The 16,959-nt window shown below is 42.1% G+C and overlaps 1 protein-coding gene across 1 annotated transcript in view; it reads left to right on the top strand.

Annotated features, from left to right (window-relative positions):
• The window catches only part of LOC141476648 (probable global transcription activator SNF2L2), a 217,972-nt gene that overhangs the window by 68,344 nt on the left and 132,669 nt on the right, over positions 1-16,959 (top strand). The window contains exons 7-12 of the mRNA XM_074165433.1: positions 1,198-1,324; positions 2,425-2,598; positions 2,847-3,020; positions 9,606-9,776; positions 11,137-11,190; positions 16,707-16,837. Coding sequence (XP_074021534.1) covers positions 1,198-1,324; positions 2,425-2,598; positions 2,847-3,020; positions 9,606-9,776; positions 11,137-11,190; positions 16,707-16,837 — 831 coding nt within the window. The remainder of the gene's footprint in view (positions 1-1,197; positions 1,325-2,424; positions 2,599-2,846; positions 3,021-9,605; positions 9,777-11,136; positions 11,191-16,706; positions 16,838-16,959) is intronic.

The following is a 16,959-nucleotide window of genomic DNA, read 5'->3' as shown; positions in this document are numbered from 1 at the left end:
AAAACAAGCAAGTAGAATTATGAATATTAATATTGTGAATATATCATGTAAGAAAATTCCAGTTGTGTATGGTGACTATTCTGACAACATGTGTTAAAGGCATAAAATAGTACCCACCACACAGACCTGCAGACAGAATGCTAGGAAGCATGAGTAAAATAAAATTTCCAAGTTGCTATGCACACATATACTTTCTGTCTGTCGTGGTTTCGGCTGAATTTACCAAAACCGGACCGGCAGATGGCCCTTCCCCCCCCCTTCCCCCCCCTAAAAGAGGAGAGAGGAGGAGAAAGAGATAAGGAGATTCAGAAGTTTAGAATGAACTAAACTACTTTAATGAAGAACTAATATTAAAATAAAAATAAAGAAGAAAAATAATGAAATAGATACAATATATACAAAACCGTATCAAGCTCCCAGGATGACAGTCACATCACCGGCAGGCACTGGGGAAGTCCCAGACTGGACTCAGTGACGGATGGGAACTGGATTCCAGCTCTGAAGTCAGGAACACACGGATCGGGATCAAAGGCAGATGAACAGACAGAGTCCTCTCTGGACGTCGGCCATCGCAGGAAGGGGGCTGACCCTTTGATCCCTCAGCCTTTATACTGAGCATGGGGCAGATGGGATGGAATACCCCAGTTGGTCAGGTTGGGGTCACCTGTCCTGTCCACTCCTCCCCACCGATGTGACCCCTCTACGTTTTTTCCGTTTCCGACCCTCTAAGGGGGCAAATAACAAAATTGGCTGCCCTTGGTTGTTACAGCAATAAGTATAAGCAAGGGCCTCCCTGCTCACCATCCCTTGGCATGGAGCACAAACATTGGGCTTATCATTCTGAGAACGAGCAGTTTTCTCCACAATATGCCGTTAATTTCAGAGAGTTAGAGGAGGCCTGGCCGGGATGTAAAGTTACAGAACAGAAAATTGGTTCGGTTTTACTTCAAACCGGGACACTGTCCAAATTAAAAGAGGGGAAGAGGGGAAGAGGAGGGTTTTCATTATTTTGCAATTTATTCTGTAAATGGAAAATTAAACCTTATTCTTCTCCATCTATACAAATGCCTGTTAGTTCAGAAACAGGTAGTAAAAGCCAACTAAGTACCTGAGGTAAATCGTCAAATTTTACTATATACTGTTGATAACTACTGACAGATTTTTTCCAGTATCTTTTCCAATCCTATATTTATTTAGGCTTCAGGCTCGAATTGCTCACAGAATCCGAGAACTGGAGAACTTGCCTGGCTCTTTACCTCCTGATCTGCGAACCAAAGCTACAGTGGAGTTGAAGGCACTTAGGTTACTGAATTTCCAGCGTCAGGTAATGCCTTTTGCTGCAGGGAAGTTCTTGTAATGCTCACAAATATTTGTTTTATTACTGAATATGTATGTATTCTCTCTCCCACCTGCTACATCCTCCAGTATAAATTGCAATCCTAGAATTGTGGTAGTTTTTCATGAAAATAATGGCAGTGGCACAGAGACACAAGAGAAGGACAGGCTGCAAGCCCATTTTCAACACAAATAATAACAGATGTAATTTTCATGACACTCTTTATACTTGTCATGGGTCTTTTATTGGTGAGAGTTGAATGCTCTTATTGAAGTGTGTAGCCTTTCTCTGTAATCTGTTTTCAGCATTCCCACTGTGACACACAGACTGTGAAAATTAAGCCTAACAAAAGCACGTCTAAGACACAAGTTAGATCTTGAACAGCATCTGAATTTCAGAGAGTCACAATGCCAGACCATTCTGGGCCCCTTGTCATTGGCTTGCCTGGTTGGCCTGGAAGCAGCAGAGATGTGATTTCTCAAGCAAAAATAGTTCCTGGAAGAAGTCTTTGGCGGTATTTGTACCATGTTATCTACATCTTCCTTCTCACTGCCCTTGCAATACCTTTATAGTGAGGCTTTGTCAGAGGTTGTTAGTTGAAAAGTGGCAGCCTTTCCCTGCTTGCGTTGCTGGGACTGTGGCTGTATTATTCCAAACCTTCCCAATTTTCTACTCCCTATTCTGTTTCCCATGCAACTGACAACAAGAACAGTTGTCACCTATGTTCAGCACCAATTCTACAAAAGCATGTAATATCTGATCTTTCATGCTTTACTTGAGTGGTGTAAAATCTTGACTGGTGCCTTTCATACAAGCAGGACAGTCATTTTCAGTAGGAAAGAAGGAAAATGTGATGTACCGTGTTGTTTGACTCTTTCTGTCATCCTACAGAGACTGAAAATTTATTTAGGGAGACAGACCTTTCTGCTACAACTGAGCAGTTGCAGAACTATAATGGAAAGGGGAAAGGAAGCTGGGAGATCTCCTGCACCACTAAAATTTTACTTTACTGTATTACTAATTAAAGTTGTTCTTGTGTGTGTGAAAAATGGTTTTCTGTTGAACTGTTTCTTTTTTCCCACCGCTAGCTAAGACAAGAGGTAGTAGCCTGCATGCGTCGTGACGCAACACTAGAGACAGCACTAAACTCCAAAGCCTACAAGAGAAGCAAGCGCCAGACTCTGAGGGAGGCCCGTATGACAGAAAAGCTTGAGAAACAGCAGAAGATAGAACAAGAGAGAAAACGTAGACAGAAACACCAGGTATTTTAACTCCTATTAAGTGATTTCCTAGACATGGAAATGACATTCAGTTGATTGTTCCATCTTGTTATGATCATAATCATTTTATATTTTATTCACCGCTGGAGACTGAGACACAAGAAAACAAGTTTATGCAATAAGCAAGCATAAAACTCTAAAATTACAGCTCTTGTATTCCTGATCTCAAATCTTGAGTTATCAAATCTCGAGTTATCAAATCTATGAATTAAATTGATTTCTTTCTCTAGGAATATCTGAACAGCATATTGCAGCACGCTAAAGATTTTAAAGAATACCATCGGTCATTGTCTGGGAGAATACAAAAAATTTCTAAAGCTGTGGCAACTTGGCATGCCAACACTGAACGTGAGCAGAAAAAGGAAACTGAGAGAATTGAGAAAGAAAGAATGAGAAGGCTAATGGTAAGGAATAGGGGAAGGGGTATGACAAGTTTGGCTAAAATTACATACAGTCTGATGTACACCCTCAGGTGCTTACGTATGCTTTTTCAGAATAAAAACTCTTTAATTCAAGAAGTTTAAAAACTATAAACCTAAAATTACTGCAGAAGAGTCCCTTGTATTTCTAATGATGGTAGTGAATTTGATAGTGTTCACTTTGAGCTATAACTACTTCTTACTTAACATTTCTGATAATATATAATTGTCTTTTCTACAAGCTTAGAAACTTGTCATTCATGCGTATCACAACCACTTTTGTATAACATCACTTAATCTCTTTGTCATATGTCAACACATTTACAAGGTTGCTGATCAACGCCTATAAATACTTAAAGGGAGGGTGTCAAGAGGATGGGGCCGGTCTTTTTCCAGTGGTGCCCAGAGACAGGACAAGAGGTAACGGGCACAAACTTGAATATAAGAAGTTCCATCTAAACATGAGGAGGAACTTCTTCACTTTGAGGGTAACAGAGCCCTGGAACAGGCTGCCCAGAGAGGTGGTGGAGTCTCCTTCTCTGTAGACATTCAAAACCCGCCTGGACACATTCCTGTGCAACCTGCTCTAGGTGGACCTGCTTTGGCAGGGGGTTGGAGTAGATGATCTCCAAAGGTCCCTTCCAACCCCATATCATTCTGTGATTCTGTGATATTCAAGTTATTTACTATAAAAGTACTGTGTATTCTTTCTAGCTATTATAGTTTTGAAAACTACTTACAATTATTTTTTTATGGTATTACTCAGAAACTTTGTATTTGCACACATACGTATCCAATAGCAGTAAATATTTGCAGTTTTTTCCTGGGAACTAATGGGCATCAGCTATAGTTCCTCTTGCTGCTGTTATTTCTTATTCTCTCCCTTCTTTGCACCTGAACAATATCAGTTGCACCTTTTTTAAAAACAGGATATAATGGTTTTGTGTATAACCATGTCTCTTCAGAATGCTGTAGAATTGATCAGTGGACTACTTACATTTCAGGAGTTAAAATATCTCTGTCAGAACTTAAAGTACAAGTGTGTTAGCAAACAGAGTTAGATTAATTTTCTCCTGAAAAACTTATACCAGACACTGGGTAACCCTAATACTTTTTTCTGAATTGTTGAAACCTACAAGACAGTAGGTGATTGGGAAAATATAGGTTCTCAGTGAGCAATTAAATGACACAATGTGACAACAACATAGAAGTTAATGGGAATTGATATGTTTTCATTGAAACACAGTGCTAATAAAAACCCAAATATTTAAGGTGATGTGAAATAAAACTTTAATCCTTGTCCAAAATCAGTGCCCACCAAGCATAAGGACTGCACAGTTTGGTTTTAAATCACCAATGAGGATTAAAAGTGCATATGAAATGCAGCTGAAGGGCTTGCAGAAGAGAACAAATGTTTAGGCCCTATGGCTTTTCTCAAGGTTACATATCAATATGTAGCGTATGAAGGCACGGACCCCGGTCGGCGGTGCAACCAGAATCGTTTATTACAACAAACATGCAGCTTATATAGTACCAAGTATCTTCTTTCCCAGACAACACGGCCCTGCAACCCCCAACTGCCAGAGGGGCGGAATTCCCCTCAATCAGTAGGGTCGTTAGGTGCTGTTTGTGGGTCGTCCCCTGCCAGTGTTCCTGCTGCTTCTGTTCCTTCCTCTGGCCTTGCTTCTTCCACAATCCTGTTCACCCACATCAATATACATTTTACTATCAATAATTAGAGACAATTGCCAACAGTTTATCTATTCAAGCTGTTACAATGTTAATTATTAGATAAAAATATGACTTTACAAGTCTTGCTGTTTTAAAAATATTTTTTAGATTCTGAGGTGAATGAGCTTATGTCACTCTGAAATATATATATGGTAAAGAAGTCCACAGCTAATAAATACAAGATAGATTTGTATGTCCATAAATGTCACAGAACACTAATATCCAGTGCTTTCTCCTAAAACCTCCTACCCAAAGCCTGTGACTCAGATCTGCTATCAGAGACAGCACTCAGTAGGCATCTTCAACTGGGTTTTGGAGTCAGAAGCACTTACCATGTTCCCTGCTAAAAGCTTAAGTAAATTTTCATGGAAAAGCAAACCAAAATGACACTAATTATGCATGTTATGTTAGTGGAGTTATTTCCCCTGTTTAAATTTAGTCCAACTGTGATATGTTCTTACAGTTTTTACAGATCTTTAATTCAGTGTGGCCACAAGTTAATCTTCTATATACTAGAAATTTCTAAAGACTTCATCTCCTCTCAGACACTTGGGCTAGCCTAGGAAAATAGGCTATGTTTAAAAGTATGATAGCATACTTTTTAACCAAAGCATCCTAGATAATAGTGTTAAATTCCTTACACGGATTGTCCTTAGATAACTAGGATTAGCAATGGTGATTGTGTCCCAGGGAAGTTCCTGAACATTTATATTGCATGCAAGAACATTCATTATATGCTTCAAAAGATTTCACCAAGAAAAAGATACTACGTATAGAGGAAATAACTTGGCTAGGTTATAATGATACTATATTTAATTATAATAGTCAAAGAAGCTTACTTTTTGAGCATTGTAGTTCTGTTGTCTTGAATGCTGAAAATGGATTTTACCTTGCAAATTCTTGTCAGGTTACTGCAGTTCTGGCATGTCTCCAGAAAGGCAGGAGCTTGTTTATATCTCACAACTGAGCTATTTTTATTGAAAGTAATGGTCTTCAAAATATTTCTTATTTTTGTTTGGTTTTGTAAGGCCTTGTATACTTCTTCAATTATTAATTTATTCACTGAGTTATCTTGGCCAAGATCTGCAGTAGGCTCTGTGATGCTTGTCTATATTTCCTGATATGCATAAAGATGTCATTATATCTTTCTGGTATACACAAGTAATATTTCCTGCTATGCCCTAACAAGATATTTATGCAGTGCTGTAGGAATATGGTAATATATCCCTGGTAATAATGATAATTATAATTATATAATATATAATTATGGTAATAATAAAAAAAGCGACCATACCACAAGCTTCCCTCAGACCATGCAGAGAGCGACAGCGGTGGGTGCTGCGAATTTAAATTTGGACTAGATTGAGACGGAGAAGCCAAGGGAGAGCGGAGAGGCCCAAAACGAGTCGGGAATCTCGCGAGGGAGCCGCGAGGCTGACGTGGCTAGGGACTGGACGGGCAAATTTAAAAGCAGCTATAGCCACAACAGAGGAAGAGCGTGTGCCGGGCGCACGTGCGTTAGCGCAAGGGCAGGAGTATCAGCGCGCAGGCGCACGTGCGCAGAGCGTGTGGGAAGCAGCCAACAGTGGCCGGTCCCCTCCCGGCGCTAGACAAGAACATGGCCCCAACACGTTCAAAATGCACTACAAGGAAGAATGTGGGAACTCAGACCGAGCATCTGCAAAAACACGTGGCTGTGCAGGTCTCTGGCTGCAGCGAATGCCTGAGCCTGGCACTTGTTCCCAAGGGAGCCAGAGACACCGCCTGTGTGCGCTGTGATCAAATAAACTGCCTGCTCAGGCAGGTGGTGGAACTGAAGGAAGAGGTAGAAAGACTTAGAAGCGTCAGAGACGGTGAAAGTGAAATAGATTGGTGGAGCCGTACACTGAGGCACAGGCATCGGGCAGAGGCTCTACAGGAGGTGGATGATCTCCTTTCCGCTTGTCACCAGGCAGAAGAGAGGGACTTAAGGGACAATGGGGAATGGAGGCAGGTCCCTCCTCGGAGGGGCAAGCAAAACCCCTCCCGGCCCCCCTCACCTTCCCAGTTGCACTTGCAAAATAGGTATGGGGCTTTGGATATTGAGGGGCAGGTAAATGAGGATGGAGATGAAGACCCACGCAGTGAGCTGCCCAGAGCCAGCCACCCAACCCCACGCCTTAGGACTTCCTCAACAAAGAAAAAAAGGAAGGTAATTGTGGTGGGTGACTCCCTTCTGCGGGGAACAGAAGGCCCCATTTGCAAACCGGATCCATCCCACAGGGAAGTCAGCTGCCTCCCTGGGGCCAGGATTAAGGATATACAGAAAAATCTTCCTACCCTGGTCCGGCCCTCGGATTACTATCCGTTACTAGTATTTCAAGTAGGTGGCGACGAGGTAGCTAACAGTAGTCCAAGGGCAATGAAGAGAGACTTTAGGGCCCTAGGACGGCTGGTTAAGGGATCAGGAACACAAGTTGTGTTCTCCTCCATCCCACCACTTGCAGGAATTGATGAGAGGATAAACAGGAAGAGCCAGCAGATGAACTCCTGGCTCCGAGGCTGGTGTAACCAGCAGGACTTTGGTTTCTTTGATCGCAGAGTGGTCAGGCACTGGAACAGCCTGCCCAGGGAGGTGGTGGAGTCGCCATCCCTGGAGGTATTTAAGAAATGTGTAGTTGTGGCACTTCGGGGCATGCTCTAGTGGCCGAGATTGTTGGTTTGTGTCTGTTTGTGGGTGGGGTGGTGTGTGGTTGTGGGTGTTTGTTTTGTTTTGGTTTTGGTGTTTGGTGTTCTGGGATTTTGGGGGTTTTTTTTGTTTTTGTTTTTGGTGTGGGTTTTTTTGTTTTTTTTTTTTTGTTGATTGGACTCGATGATCTCAAAGGTCCCATCCAACCAAAAATATTCTGTGATTCTGTGATCATGGGATGATCTACAGGACACCAGGCCTGCTGGCAACAGGTGGGGCAAGTCTTACCCAAAGGGGAAGAAGAATACTGGAGCAAGAATTAGCAGGGCTCATTGAAAGGGCTTTAAACTAGGTTTGAAGGGGGATGGGGAATGAAACCAGGATTACTAAAGAGGAGCCTGGGAGCAGATTACCAGTGCTGGTGGGTAAAAGCACTAGCAAGGTCTTGCGGCCTGTTGTCTCAGTAGAGGTGGGGCATGGTAACCCCTGTGGTGATGACATCAGGGATAGTGATAGGCTGGCAACCACAGAAGGGTCTGAGCATGGTCAGGGGGGTATTGGGGCTCAGCCCCCCCATAAAAGTGGCAGGAAAATTAGCCCAGCTAAAGTGCATCTACACAAATGCATGCAGTTTGGGCAACAAACAGGAGGAGCTGGAGGCCAGACCTGAACAGGCTGGAGAGCTGGGCAGAGAAGAACCTAATGAGGTTCAATAAGGGCAAGTGTAGGGTCCTGCACCTGGGGAAGAAGAACCCCAGGCACCAATATAGGTTAGGGATGGATCTTCTGGAAAGCACTACTGAGGAGAAGGATCTGGGAGTCCTGGTGGATAGTAAACTAACCATGAGCCAGCAATGTGCCCTTGTTGCCAAGAGGGCCAATGGGATCCTGGGCTGCATAGTGTGGCCAGTAGGTCGAGGGAGGTCATTCTCCCCCTCTACTCTACACTGGTGAGGCCACAACTGGAATACTGCATCCACTTCTGGGCTCCCCAGTTCAAGAGAGACAGGGAACTACTGGAAAGAGTCCAGCGTAGGGCAACAAAGATGATTAAGGGATTGGAGCATCTCCCTTATGAGGAAAGGCTGAGAGAGCTGGGACTCCTTAGCCTGGAGAAGAGAAGGCTGAGGGGAGACCTTATTAATGCTTACAAGTATCTAAAGGGTGGGCTGAAGGAGGAGGGAGCCGGACTCTTTTCAGTGGTTCCCAGTGAGAGGACGAGGGGCAACGGGCACAAGCTGGAACATAGGAGGTTCCACTCAAATATGAGAAGAAACTTCTTTACGGTGAGGGTGCCAGAGCCCTGGAACAGGCTGCCCAGGGAGGGTGTGGAGTCCCCTTCTTTGGAGATTTTCAAGACCTGCCTGGATGCAGTCCTGAGTAACATGCTCTGACATGCTCTGGGCAATCCTGCTTCGGCAGGGGAGTTGGACTAAATGATCTTTATGGTCCCTTCCAACTCTAAAAATTCAGTGAAATTCAGTGAAATCTATTTTAATAAATAAATAAAATTAATTTTCCCCAAGTCAAGTCTGGTTTGTCCTTGACAGTAATTGGCAAGCTATCTCCCTATCTTTAACTCACCTCATGAGCTTTTTCATCCTATTTTGTCCCCCTGTCCTGTTGGACTAGATGATCTTTGAAGGTCCCTTCCAACTCTGAGAATTCCGTGATTCCATAATTGCTGAACTGACTCGGAGATGTGGCTGATCTGGTGTGATATCCTGTTTCTAACAGTGTCCAGCATCAGATTCTCCACAGGAAGATGAAACAACATCAGAGTAGATAGATGATGCATAATCTGCCCTAAGAAAATTTTATTGGTAACACCTGATGGATAAAGATTATTACTTATGCTGGGTAAAGGACCAAATCAGAGTTAGGCATCTGGGTCCCATTATCTTTCCATGACAGTGAGGGATAACTGTACTTTGTGCTTTTGAAATATCTTCTCTTTAGGAGTCTTATCAATTTCCTCAGTTTCCCAGCATTGTAACTTGTCTGATGTGCTGTTGTATAATTTTTTTCCATTCTCAGTCCTGTTGTAGAATGCCCCCCCCCCCCCGCAAGAGTAGGAGATATTTAAGGTAACACATCATCATTGAGACTGCAATTGTAGGTTCTTCCTAGGAACACATCTCTCATGGATGATATTTATCCTATATTGCTAGGCTGAAGATGAAGAAGGCTACCGTAAGTTGATTGACCAAAAGAAAGACAGACGCCTAGCCTACTTATTGCAGCAGACAGATGAGTATGTAGCTAATCTGACCAGTCTGGTATGGGAGCACAAACGGGCACAAGCAGCCAAAGAGAAGAAAAAGAGGAGGAGAAGAAAGAAGGCAAGTAGCTAAAACTAACATTTTTATCCCACTTCCCCGTCAAACCCCATTTTAACATTGGTAAATGCAGTGATCTCCAGTTGTCTTACAGAGATTGGAGTGTCTGAAATCTGCATTGCCAAATTCTTAGCATTGAATGAATTCATATTTCTCTGAAGTCTGTTGTAGGAAATGCTGTATTTTTGCCATGCTAACATTATTCCAATGATGGAAAGAAGAAGATTAGAAACCTGTGGGTTGTAAACATTTGAATTACTAATAAACTTCCTATAGGCAAAAATGGGCCAACCATGTAAATTAGGAATAAGTTATGAGAGTCCAAACTAGAGTATATCAGAAAAGGCTAGTATATTCAGTAGTAACATATAGAACTGCTTACTTAGACCTCTAGATTCTAAACTCAGTTCCATATTTGGTTTGTAGGGCCATTAGAAATAGCCAGAGAAAGAGAACTTTAATAGGTGTATTTTGTATAAATGGGTATTCTAAAAGTAGTATTGTTCATTGTCTACATTGTAACCATTTAATTTAAGCCTTTTGAAAATCCACTTTGTTTGTTATTAAATATTTCTATCTCTGTCAGAGAGACTAGTTGGTAACTGAGCAAATTTATGAAAAAAATATTATAAGTGATAATTAAGTAATAATTTGTCATTTCTGTGACCCCTAAATTCCTTTCCTGTCCCAGAGGATGAGTAAGATGGCCTTAATAGCCCATTTCTAATTTTCATGGTGTGAATGATCTTACTATCAGCTATAAGAAAAAGAGTCTCAGAGGTTTCATGTGCTTGTATATAAACAGACTGCTGTAGCTAATATTCCTGACAATTTACCTTTGCATAGTTTGGACACAAAAAATATATACCATTTAAAATGTTAATATATGCATTGCTTAAAAGCAGTGCTCTACATGTGGTAATAAAAGCCAATATATAATAAATGGACAATTTTGAAATGACTGACATAAATATTCCTTATAGATAGAGGGGACTCTATTTCCAAGACAGTTGTACATTTTGTTAAGGATATATTTTTAACAGAGAAAATGGCCTGTGCTTCTAAAGTAAAGATATAGCTTCTCCTGGACCAGAAATCCAGTAGGCTAGCCATGTACCAGGCACAGATTTACCAAGGCAACTAAGAGGGTTGTAGATCTCCCATTAAGACTGCTACGTGCTGTGAGTGCAGTAGTACCTGTATATATATCCCCCCTACATCCATCAATATCTTTATTTGCATTAATCCCAGGCTATGAAAATGCTAAGTGAAAAACTGTTCATGCTCTAGAATGCTTTCATCATATAAAATGTTTTTTATGCTCATAGCTTGACTATAATAGTTTTGTCTCTATTTGTTGTAGAAGGCTGAAGAAAATGCAGAAGGAATGGGATCTGGTCTTGGTCCTGATGGAGAGGTATGAATTTTACAAGCCTTTTTAGTTTGTGGGGTTGGTTGGTTTGTTTAATTTTCCCAGAACTTGTTATAAATTATAGTGGTGGTAAAAGATTAAAGTGTATTCCAGGATTTTGACCTCTTTGTTCAGTTAGTACTCTGTATGGCTTTTGCATGTGACTAAGAGCCATGTATACACTCAGAGATGATAGTGCAAAAATGAAATTGATTTGGGGAAATTTAAAGTTTGGGGAAATTTAAAAGGTGCCTACACATTTGGAATCTCTAAGGTCGAGGGTAGCAAGTGTGCATGCTAAGGTCCCCATGAGACACACAGAGATCACAATATTCATCAATTCAGTCTTATTTGAAAGAAAATAAAATACAGTAAAATGAATGTACAAGCATACGTATTTTACAATAGAATAGAATAGTTCAGTTGGAAGGGACCTACAACGATCATCTAGTCCAACTCCTGATCACTACAGGGCTGACCAAAAATTAGAGCATCTTATTAAGGGCATTGTCCAAATGCCTCTTAAACACTGACAGGTGTGGGCCATCGACTTCCTCTCTAGGAAGCCTGTTCCAGTGACTGACCACCCTCTTGGTAAAGAAATGCTTTCTAATGTCCAGTCTAAACTTCCCCTGGTGCAGCATTGACTCATTCCCATGCGTCCTGTCACTGAATACTAGTATCCAACTTCCCCTCCTCAGGAAGCTGTAGAGAGCAATGAGGTCACCCCTCAGCCTCCTTTTCTCTAAACTAAAGCCCAAAGTCCTTAGCCGCTCCTCATAGGACATGCCTTCCAGCCCCTTCACCAGCTTTGTTGCCTTCCTCTGGATGCATTTGCGTACCCTAACATCATTTTTAAATCGTGGGGCCCAGAAATGCACACAGTACTCAAGGTGAGACTGCACCAATACTAAATACAGAGGGATAATCACCTCTTTTGACTGGCTGGTTATGCTGTGTTTGATGCACCCCAGGATGTGGTTTGCCCTCTTGGCTGCCAGGGCACACTGCTGACTCATATTGAGCCTACTGTCAACCAGCACCCCCAGATCCCTTTCTGCAGGGCTGCTCTCCAGCCACTCCTCTCCCAGTCTATACTTTTATCCGGCATTACTCCGTCCCAGGTGCAGAATCCGGCATTTGTTCTTGCTAAATTTCATGCCATTGCCCAGTGCTCCAAAGGATCTAGATCCCTCTGCAAGGCCTTTTGTCCCTTGAGAGAGTCAACAGGACCTCCCAGTTTAGTATCATCAGCAAACTTGCTAAGGGTGCATTCAACTACTGCATCCAGATCATTGATAAAAATATTGAACAGAACTGGCCCTAGAATTGAGCCCTGAGAAAGACTGCTGGTGCCTGGCTGCTAGCCAATTTTTTTCCCCTCGAATTTCACAGAATCACAGAATGATATGGGGTTGGAAGGGACCTCTGGAGATCATCTAGTCCAACCCCCCTGCCAAAGCAGGTCCACCCAGAGCAGGTTGCACAGGAACGTGTCCAGGTGGGTTTTGAATGTCTACAGAGACTCCACCACCTCCCTGGGCAGCCTATTCCAGGGCTCTGCCACCCTCACAGGAAAGAAGTTCCTCCTCATGTTTAGGTGGAACTTCTTATATCCAAGTATGTGCCCATTTCCTCTTGTCCTGTCTCTGGGCACCAGTGAAAAAAGACTGGCCCCATCCTCTTGACACCCTCCCTTTAAGTATTTATAAGCATTGATCAGATCCCCCCTCAGCCTTCTCTTCTCCAGACTAAAAAGACCCAAGTCCCTCAGCCTTTCCTCATAAGAGAGATACTCCAGGCCCCTAATCATCTTTGTAGCCCTCTGCTGTACCCTCTCCAGCAGTTGCCTGTCCTTCTTGAACTGGGGAGCCCAGAACTGGACACAGTACTCCAGATGGGGCCTCACCAGGGCAGAGTAGAGGGGGAGGATGACCTTCCTCGACCTGCTGGTCACACTCTTCCTGATGCACCTCAGGATGCCATTGGCCTTCTTGGCCACAAGGGCACACTGTCGGCTCATAGTCATCCTATTGTCCACCAGGACTCCCAGGTCTTTTTTCTCAGAGCTGCTCTCCAGCAGGTCACCCCCCAACCTGCTTTCAACACATCCAGAACTGGTCTTGAACCCTGAGGAACACCACTAGTGACTAGTCACCAGCCAGATGTAGCCCCATTCACTACAACCCTTTGAGCTCTGCCGTTCAGCCAGTTCTTCACCCAGTGCACCATGTACCTGATCATTTCACAGTTGGACAACTTGTCAGAAGGATACTGTGAGGGACAGTATCAAAAGCCTACATCGACCACCTTCCCTTCATCCACTAGGCAGGTGACCTTATCGTTAAAGGATATTAAATTAGCTAAACAGGACTTTCCCTTTGTGACCCCATGTTGACTGTGCCTGATGATTGCATTGTCCTTTAAATGCCTTTCAATAGCACCCAGTATGATCTTCTCCATAATTTTTCCAGGTACTGAGGTTACACTAACAGGTCTGTAGTTTCCTGGGTCTTCTCTCACGCCCTTCTTGTAAATTGGAATAACATTCACTACCTTCCAGTCAGTGGGGACCTTCCCAGACTCCCCAGGCCTTTAGTAGGTGATTGAGAGGGGTCCTGCTTTAACATCCACTAACTCCTTCAGTACTCTATTTTGTTCCCTAAAAGTAGTTTCTACTATGAACAAAGAATCACATGTTCAGTTTGTCCTAATTTAGCAACTCTCAATTTCATCATAGAGGCTATATGCCCATGAATTCCTCTGACAAAAGGCCCCCCACCAGAATCTGGAAGATTATCCAATTACAATTTAAAGCAACTTACAGCAAGGATGACTGAATAAAGACAGAAGTCTGAATGCATCAGGAAAAGAGAAAGAAAGGCTATGAGAGAGTGCGCGAGAGACACAGCTTCACTTTCTCATATGAGTAAAGTGAGGAGAATTATACTTGTCCTTAAGTTTTGTGGAGTCAAGGTCTCTGGTTTCGGGTTTGAACCTGCTTGCTTTCTTTCCTTTCTTCTTCTGCTTCTCTCTCTCTCTGTTGCTATGTGCAGACCCCATATTTGTATGAAAAGCTTATATTGATTCTTATAGACTCTTGTTAGATTTACATGTGTTAACAAAAAGGATCTCTTAAAAGCTCTGTTTGGGGCAGTACAGTCAGAGAATAAAAGATGGCTGTTAATCCTGGTCTGAGTCATGGGAGTGGTATATGGCTTCTCCTCCTGGGAAGAAAAGAAAGGTTCCAGAGAGGCATTGCCTTGGAAATCCCACCCAGAGCAGCAGCATCAAGAGCTACCAGAGCTCTTCCTAGCTCTGCCTATATACTGGGAGTTGTCCAAAGGAGGAGACTGTACGGTCTTGTGTTGAAGGAGAATTGCATGATCATGCATTCTTATCCCATGCCCATCGTTGCTATCCCTGAAGTGGCACAGGAGAAGGTCCAATTGATTCAGAAGTGTCGTGGCTTAGGCCAGATTGGCCAATCAGAATGACAGATGCCCCCCCCCAAAAAAAAGAGAGGAAGAGATAAGGAGATTTTACAAATTTAGAATGAACAAAACTACTTTAATGAAGTATTAATATTAAAATCAAAAAGGAAATAATGAAATAGATACAATATATACAAAACCATATCAAGGTCCCAGGATACCATCACTGGCACGCACTGGGGAAGACCCAGACTGGACTCAGAGACGGGTGGGAACTGGGTTCCAGCTCTGGAGTCAGGAACACATGGATAAGGATCAAAGGCAGATGAACAGAGTCCTCTCTGGATGTCGGCCATTGAAGAAAGAAATGCTGACCCTTTGATCCCTCAGCTTTTATACTGAGCATGGGACAGATGGGATGGAATACCCCTGTTGGTCAGTTTTGGGTCACCTGTCCTGTCTGCTCCTCCCTGCAGGTGGGACCCCTCTACGCTTTTTGCGTTTCCAACCCTCCAACGGGGCAAATAACAAAATTGGCTGACCTTGGTTGTTATAGCAATAAGTATAAGCAAGAGCCTCTCTGCACACCATTCCTTGGCATGGAGCACAAACATTGGTCTTATCACTCAGAGAACGAACAATTTTCTGCACAATATGCTGTTAATTTCAGAGAGTTAGAAGAGGCCTAGCTAAGAAGTAGAATTACTGAACAGAAAGTTGGTTCTGTTTTACCTCAAACCGGGACAAGAAGCCATTGATATTGACTGCTAATCAAGCTCATTTACTCCTCTTCATTGTTCACGGCTCCTACCTGATTTTCCCTTAGGCATGGCTGGGCAAACCTTACTGTTTAATCACTGCAGCTTCAGATCTGATCTTCTGCTTCAGACAGCATGGCTGTGAGTGGGTCAGTGGATTGCCTGGGCACAAGCTGGGAGCTTTGTGTTACAGTACATAGGAGTGAAGGAATTTGGAGAAGTTGTATACCATTGCCATAGCTTTTTTTATAACCAGGAGAAAACCAATTTGGATTAACATTGGTGCTAACTTGTTTCTTTTTAAAGAGTTTAAGTCTACAACAAAGGTTCATTGAATCTATCACCGAGTATGCTGAAAAATCCTTTTCAGCTTTGGCAGACACTTAAATGTTTTTCTTGAGATAAAAGTCTGTGTACAGTACAGTACTTATTTTTCAAGATGCACCTGTAAACACAACAGATTATATCATCTCATTACTAGAAAATACACTGTTGACATTGCACATCAATTCCCTTTCTGGCATAGGGTAAAATATATACTGATATTGTAGTTAAAGTACAGCCACATCCTTTTAATGTGTATACAATCGCACCAGGAAAATGTACATATACTGATGTAGTATAATCATTTATAGAAGAGGGAGTAAGTTTTATACTCACTGTAAGTCATCTTTATAGCTGTTCAAATTTTTTTCCAGTTTTGTGTTTATATATCTTGGTAAAGCATTCATTATTGTGCAAATTATTATTAAAAAGAATATATTTAGCCAAAATAGTTTGTAAAGTAGAAAATCTGTGGTTTGAGCAGGCCAAAGAAGTATCAGAGACATAATTTTGTTCTTTCTTTTGTTAGAGCACCAGAGTAAGTGAAAGAGTCAGGACAGTGAATCTTTAACTTGGCCTTCTTTACTTTAGAAATTAATTAAAATCTTATAGCTCCATTTCTTCATCCATAAAGAAAGAAAATGGCTGAAAGGTCAATGTTTTTTCTCCTTACAGATCTCCATCAGTATAAGCAGCAAGAGTGAAAGGACTGTAAGCATAATATACTTTCTCTCCTCTTTCAGAGAGATCAAGTTACTTCTTTTCCACACTGTTCTCATTCATTTACTTGTTATACTGTGATACATGTGTGGATATTAAATGTAGAGATATGTTACACACAGAAATACTGTGACTTAGTGTTGACTTGGTAACAGTATGGGAAACAGGTTTCAGCAACACATTAACTTATTCAGAATCATAACTTTGCAGTTGTGTTAGTTCTCTTCATTAACTGTGGCAAACACAGAAGACCAGTTATCTTACAAAATTTCATCTGAATTTTTAGCCCATAGATGAGAGCAGTCAGATGAGTGACCTTCCAGTCAAAGTGACTCACACTGAAACAGGCAAAGTTCTTTTTGGACCAGGAGCACCAAAAGCAAGTCAGCTAGATGCTTGGTTGGAAATGAACCCTGGGTAAGTAGCTAGCAAACCAATGGGGTATTTTTATTACTAGAGGGGTGTCAACTGTATTGTTATTTTTGATGAAACTGTCTCTTTTATCTATTCCATTTTCCTTTTAATTTATTACTTGTAAG

This window comes from Numenius arquata, chromosome W (genome assembly GCF_964106895.1).
Source record: "Numenius arquata chromosome W, bNumArq3.hap1.1, whole genome shotgun sequence".
Lineage (NCBI taxonomy): Eukaryota > Metazoa > Chordata > Aves > Charadriiformes > Scolopacidae > Numenius > Numenius arquata.
The sequence above is the reverse complement of the archived record's forward strand: the minus strand, read 5'-3'. Positions and strand labels throughout refer to the sequence as shown.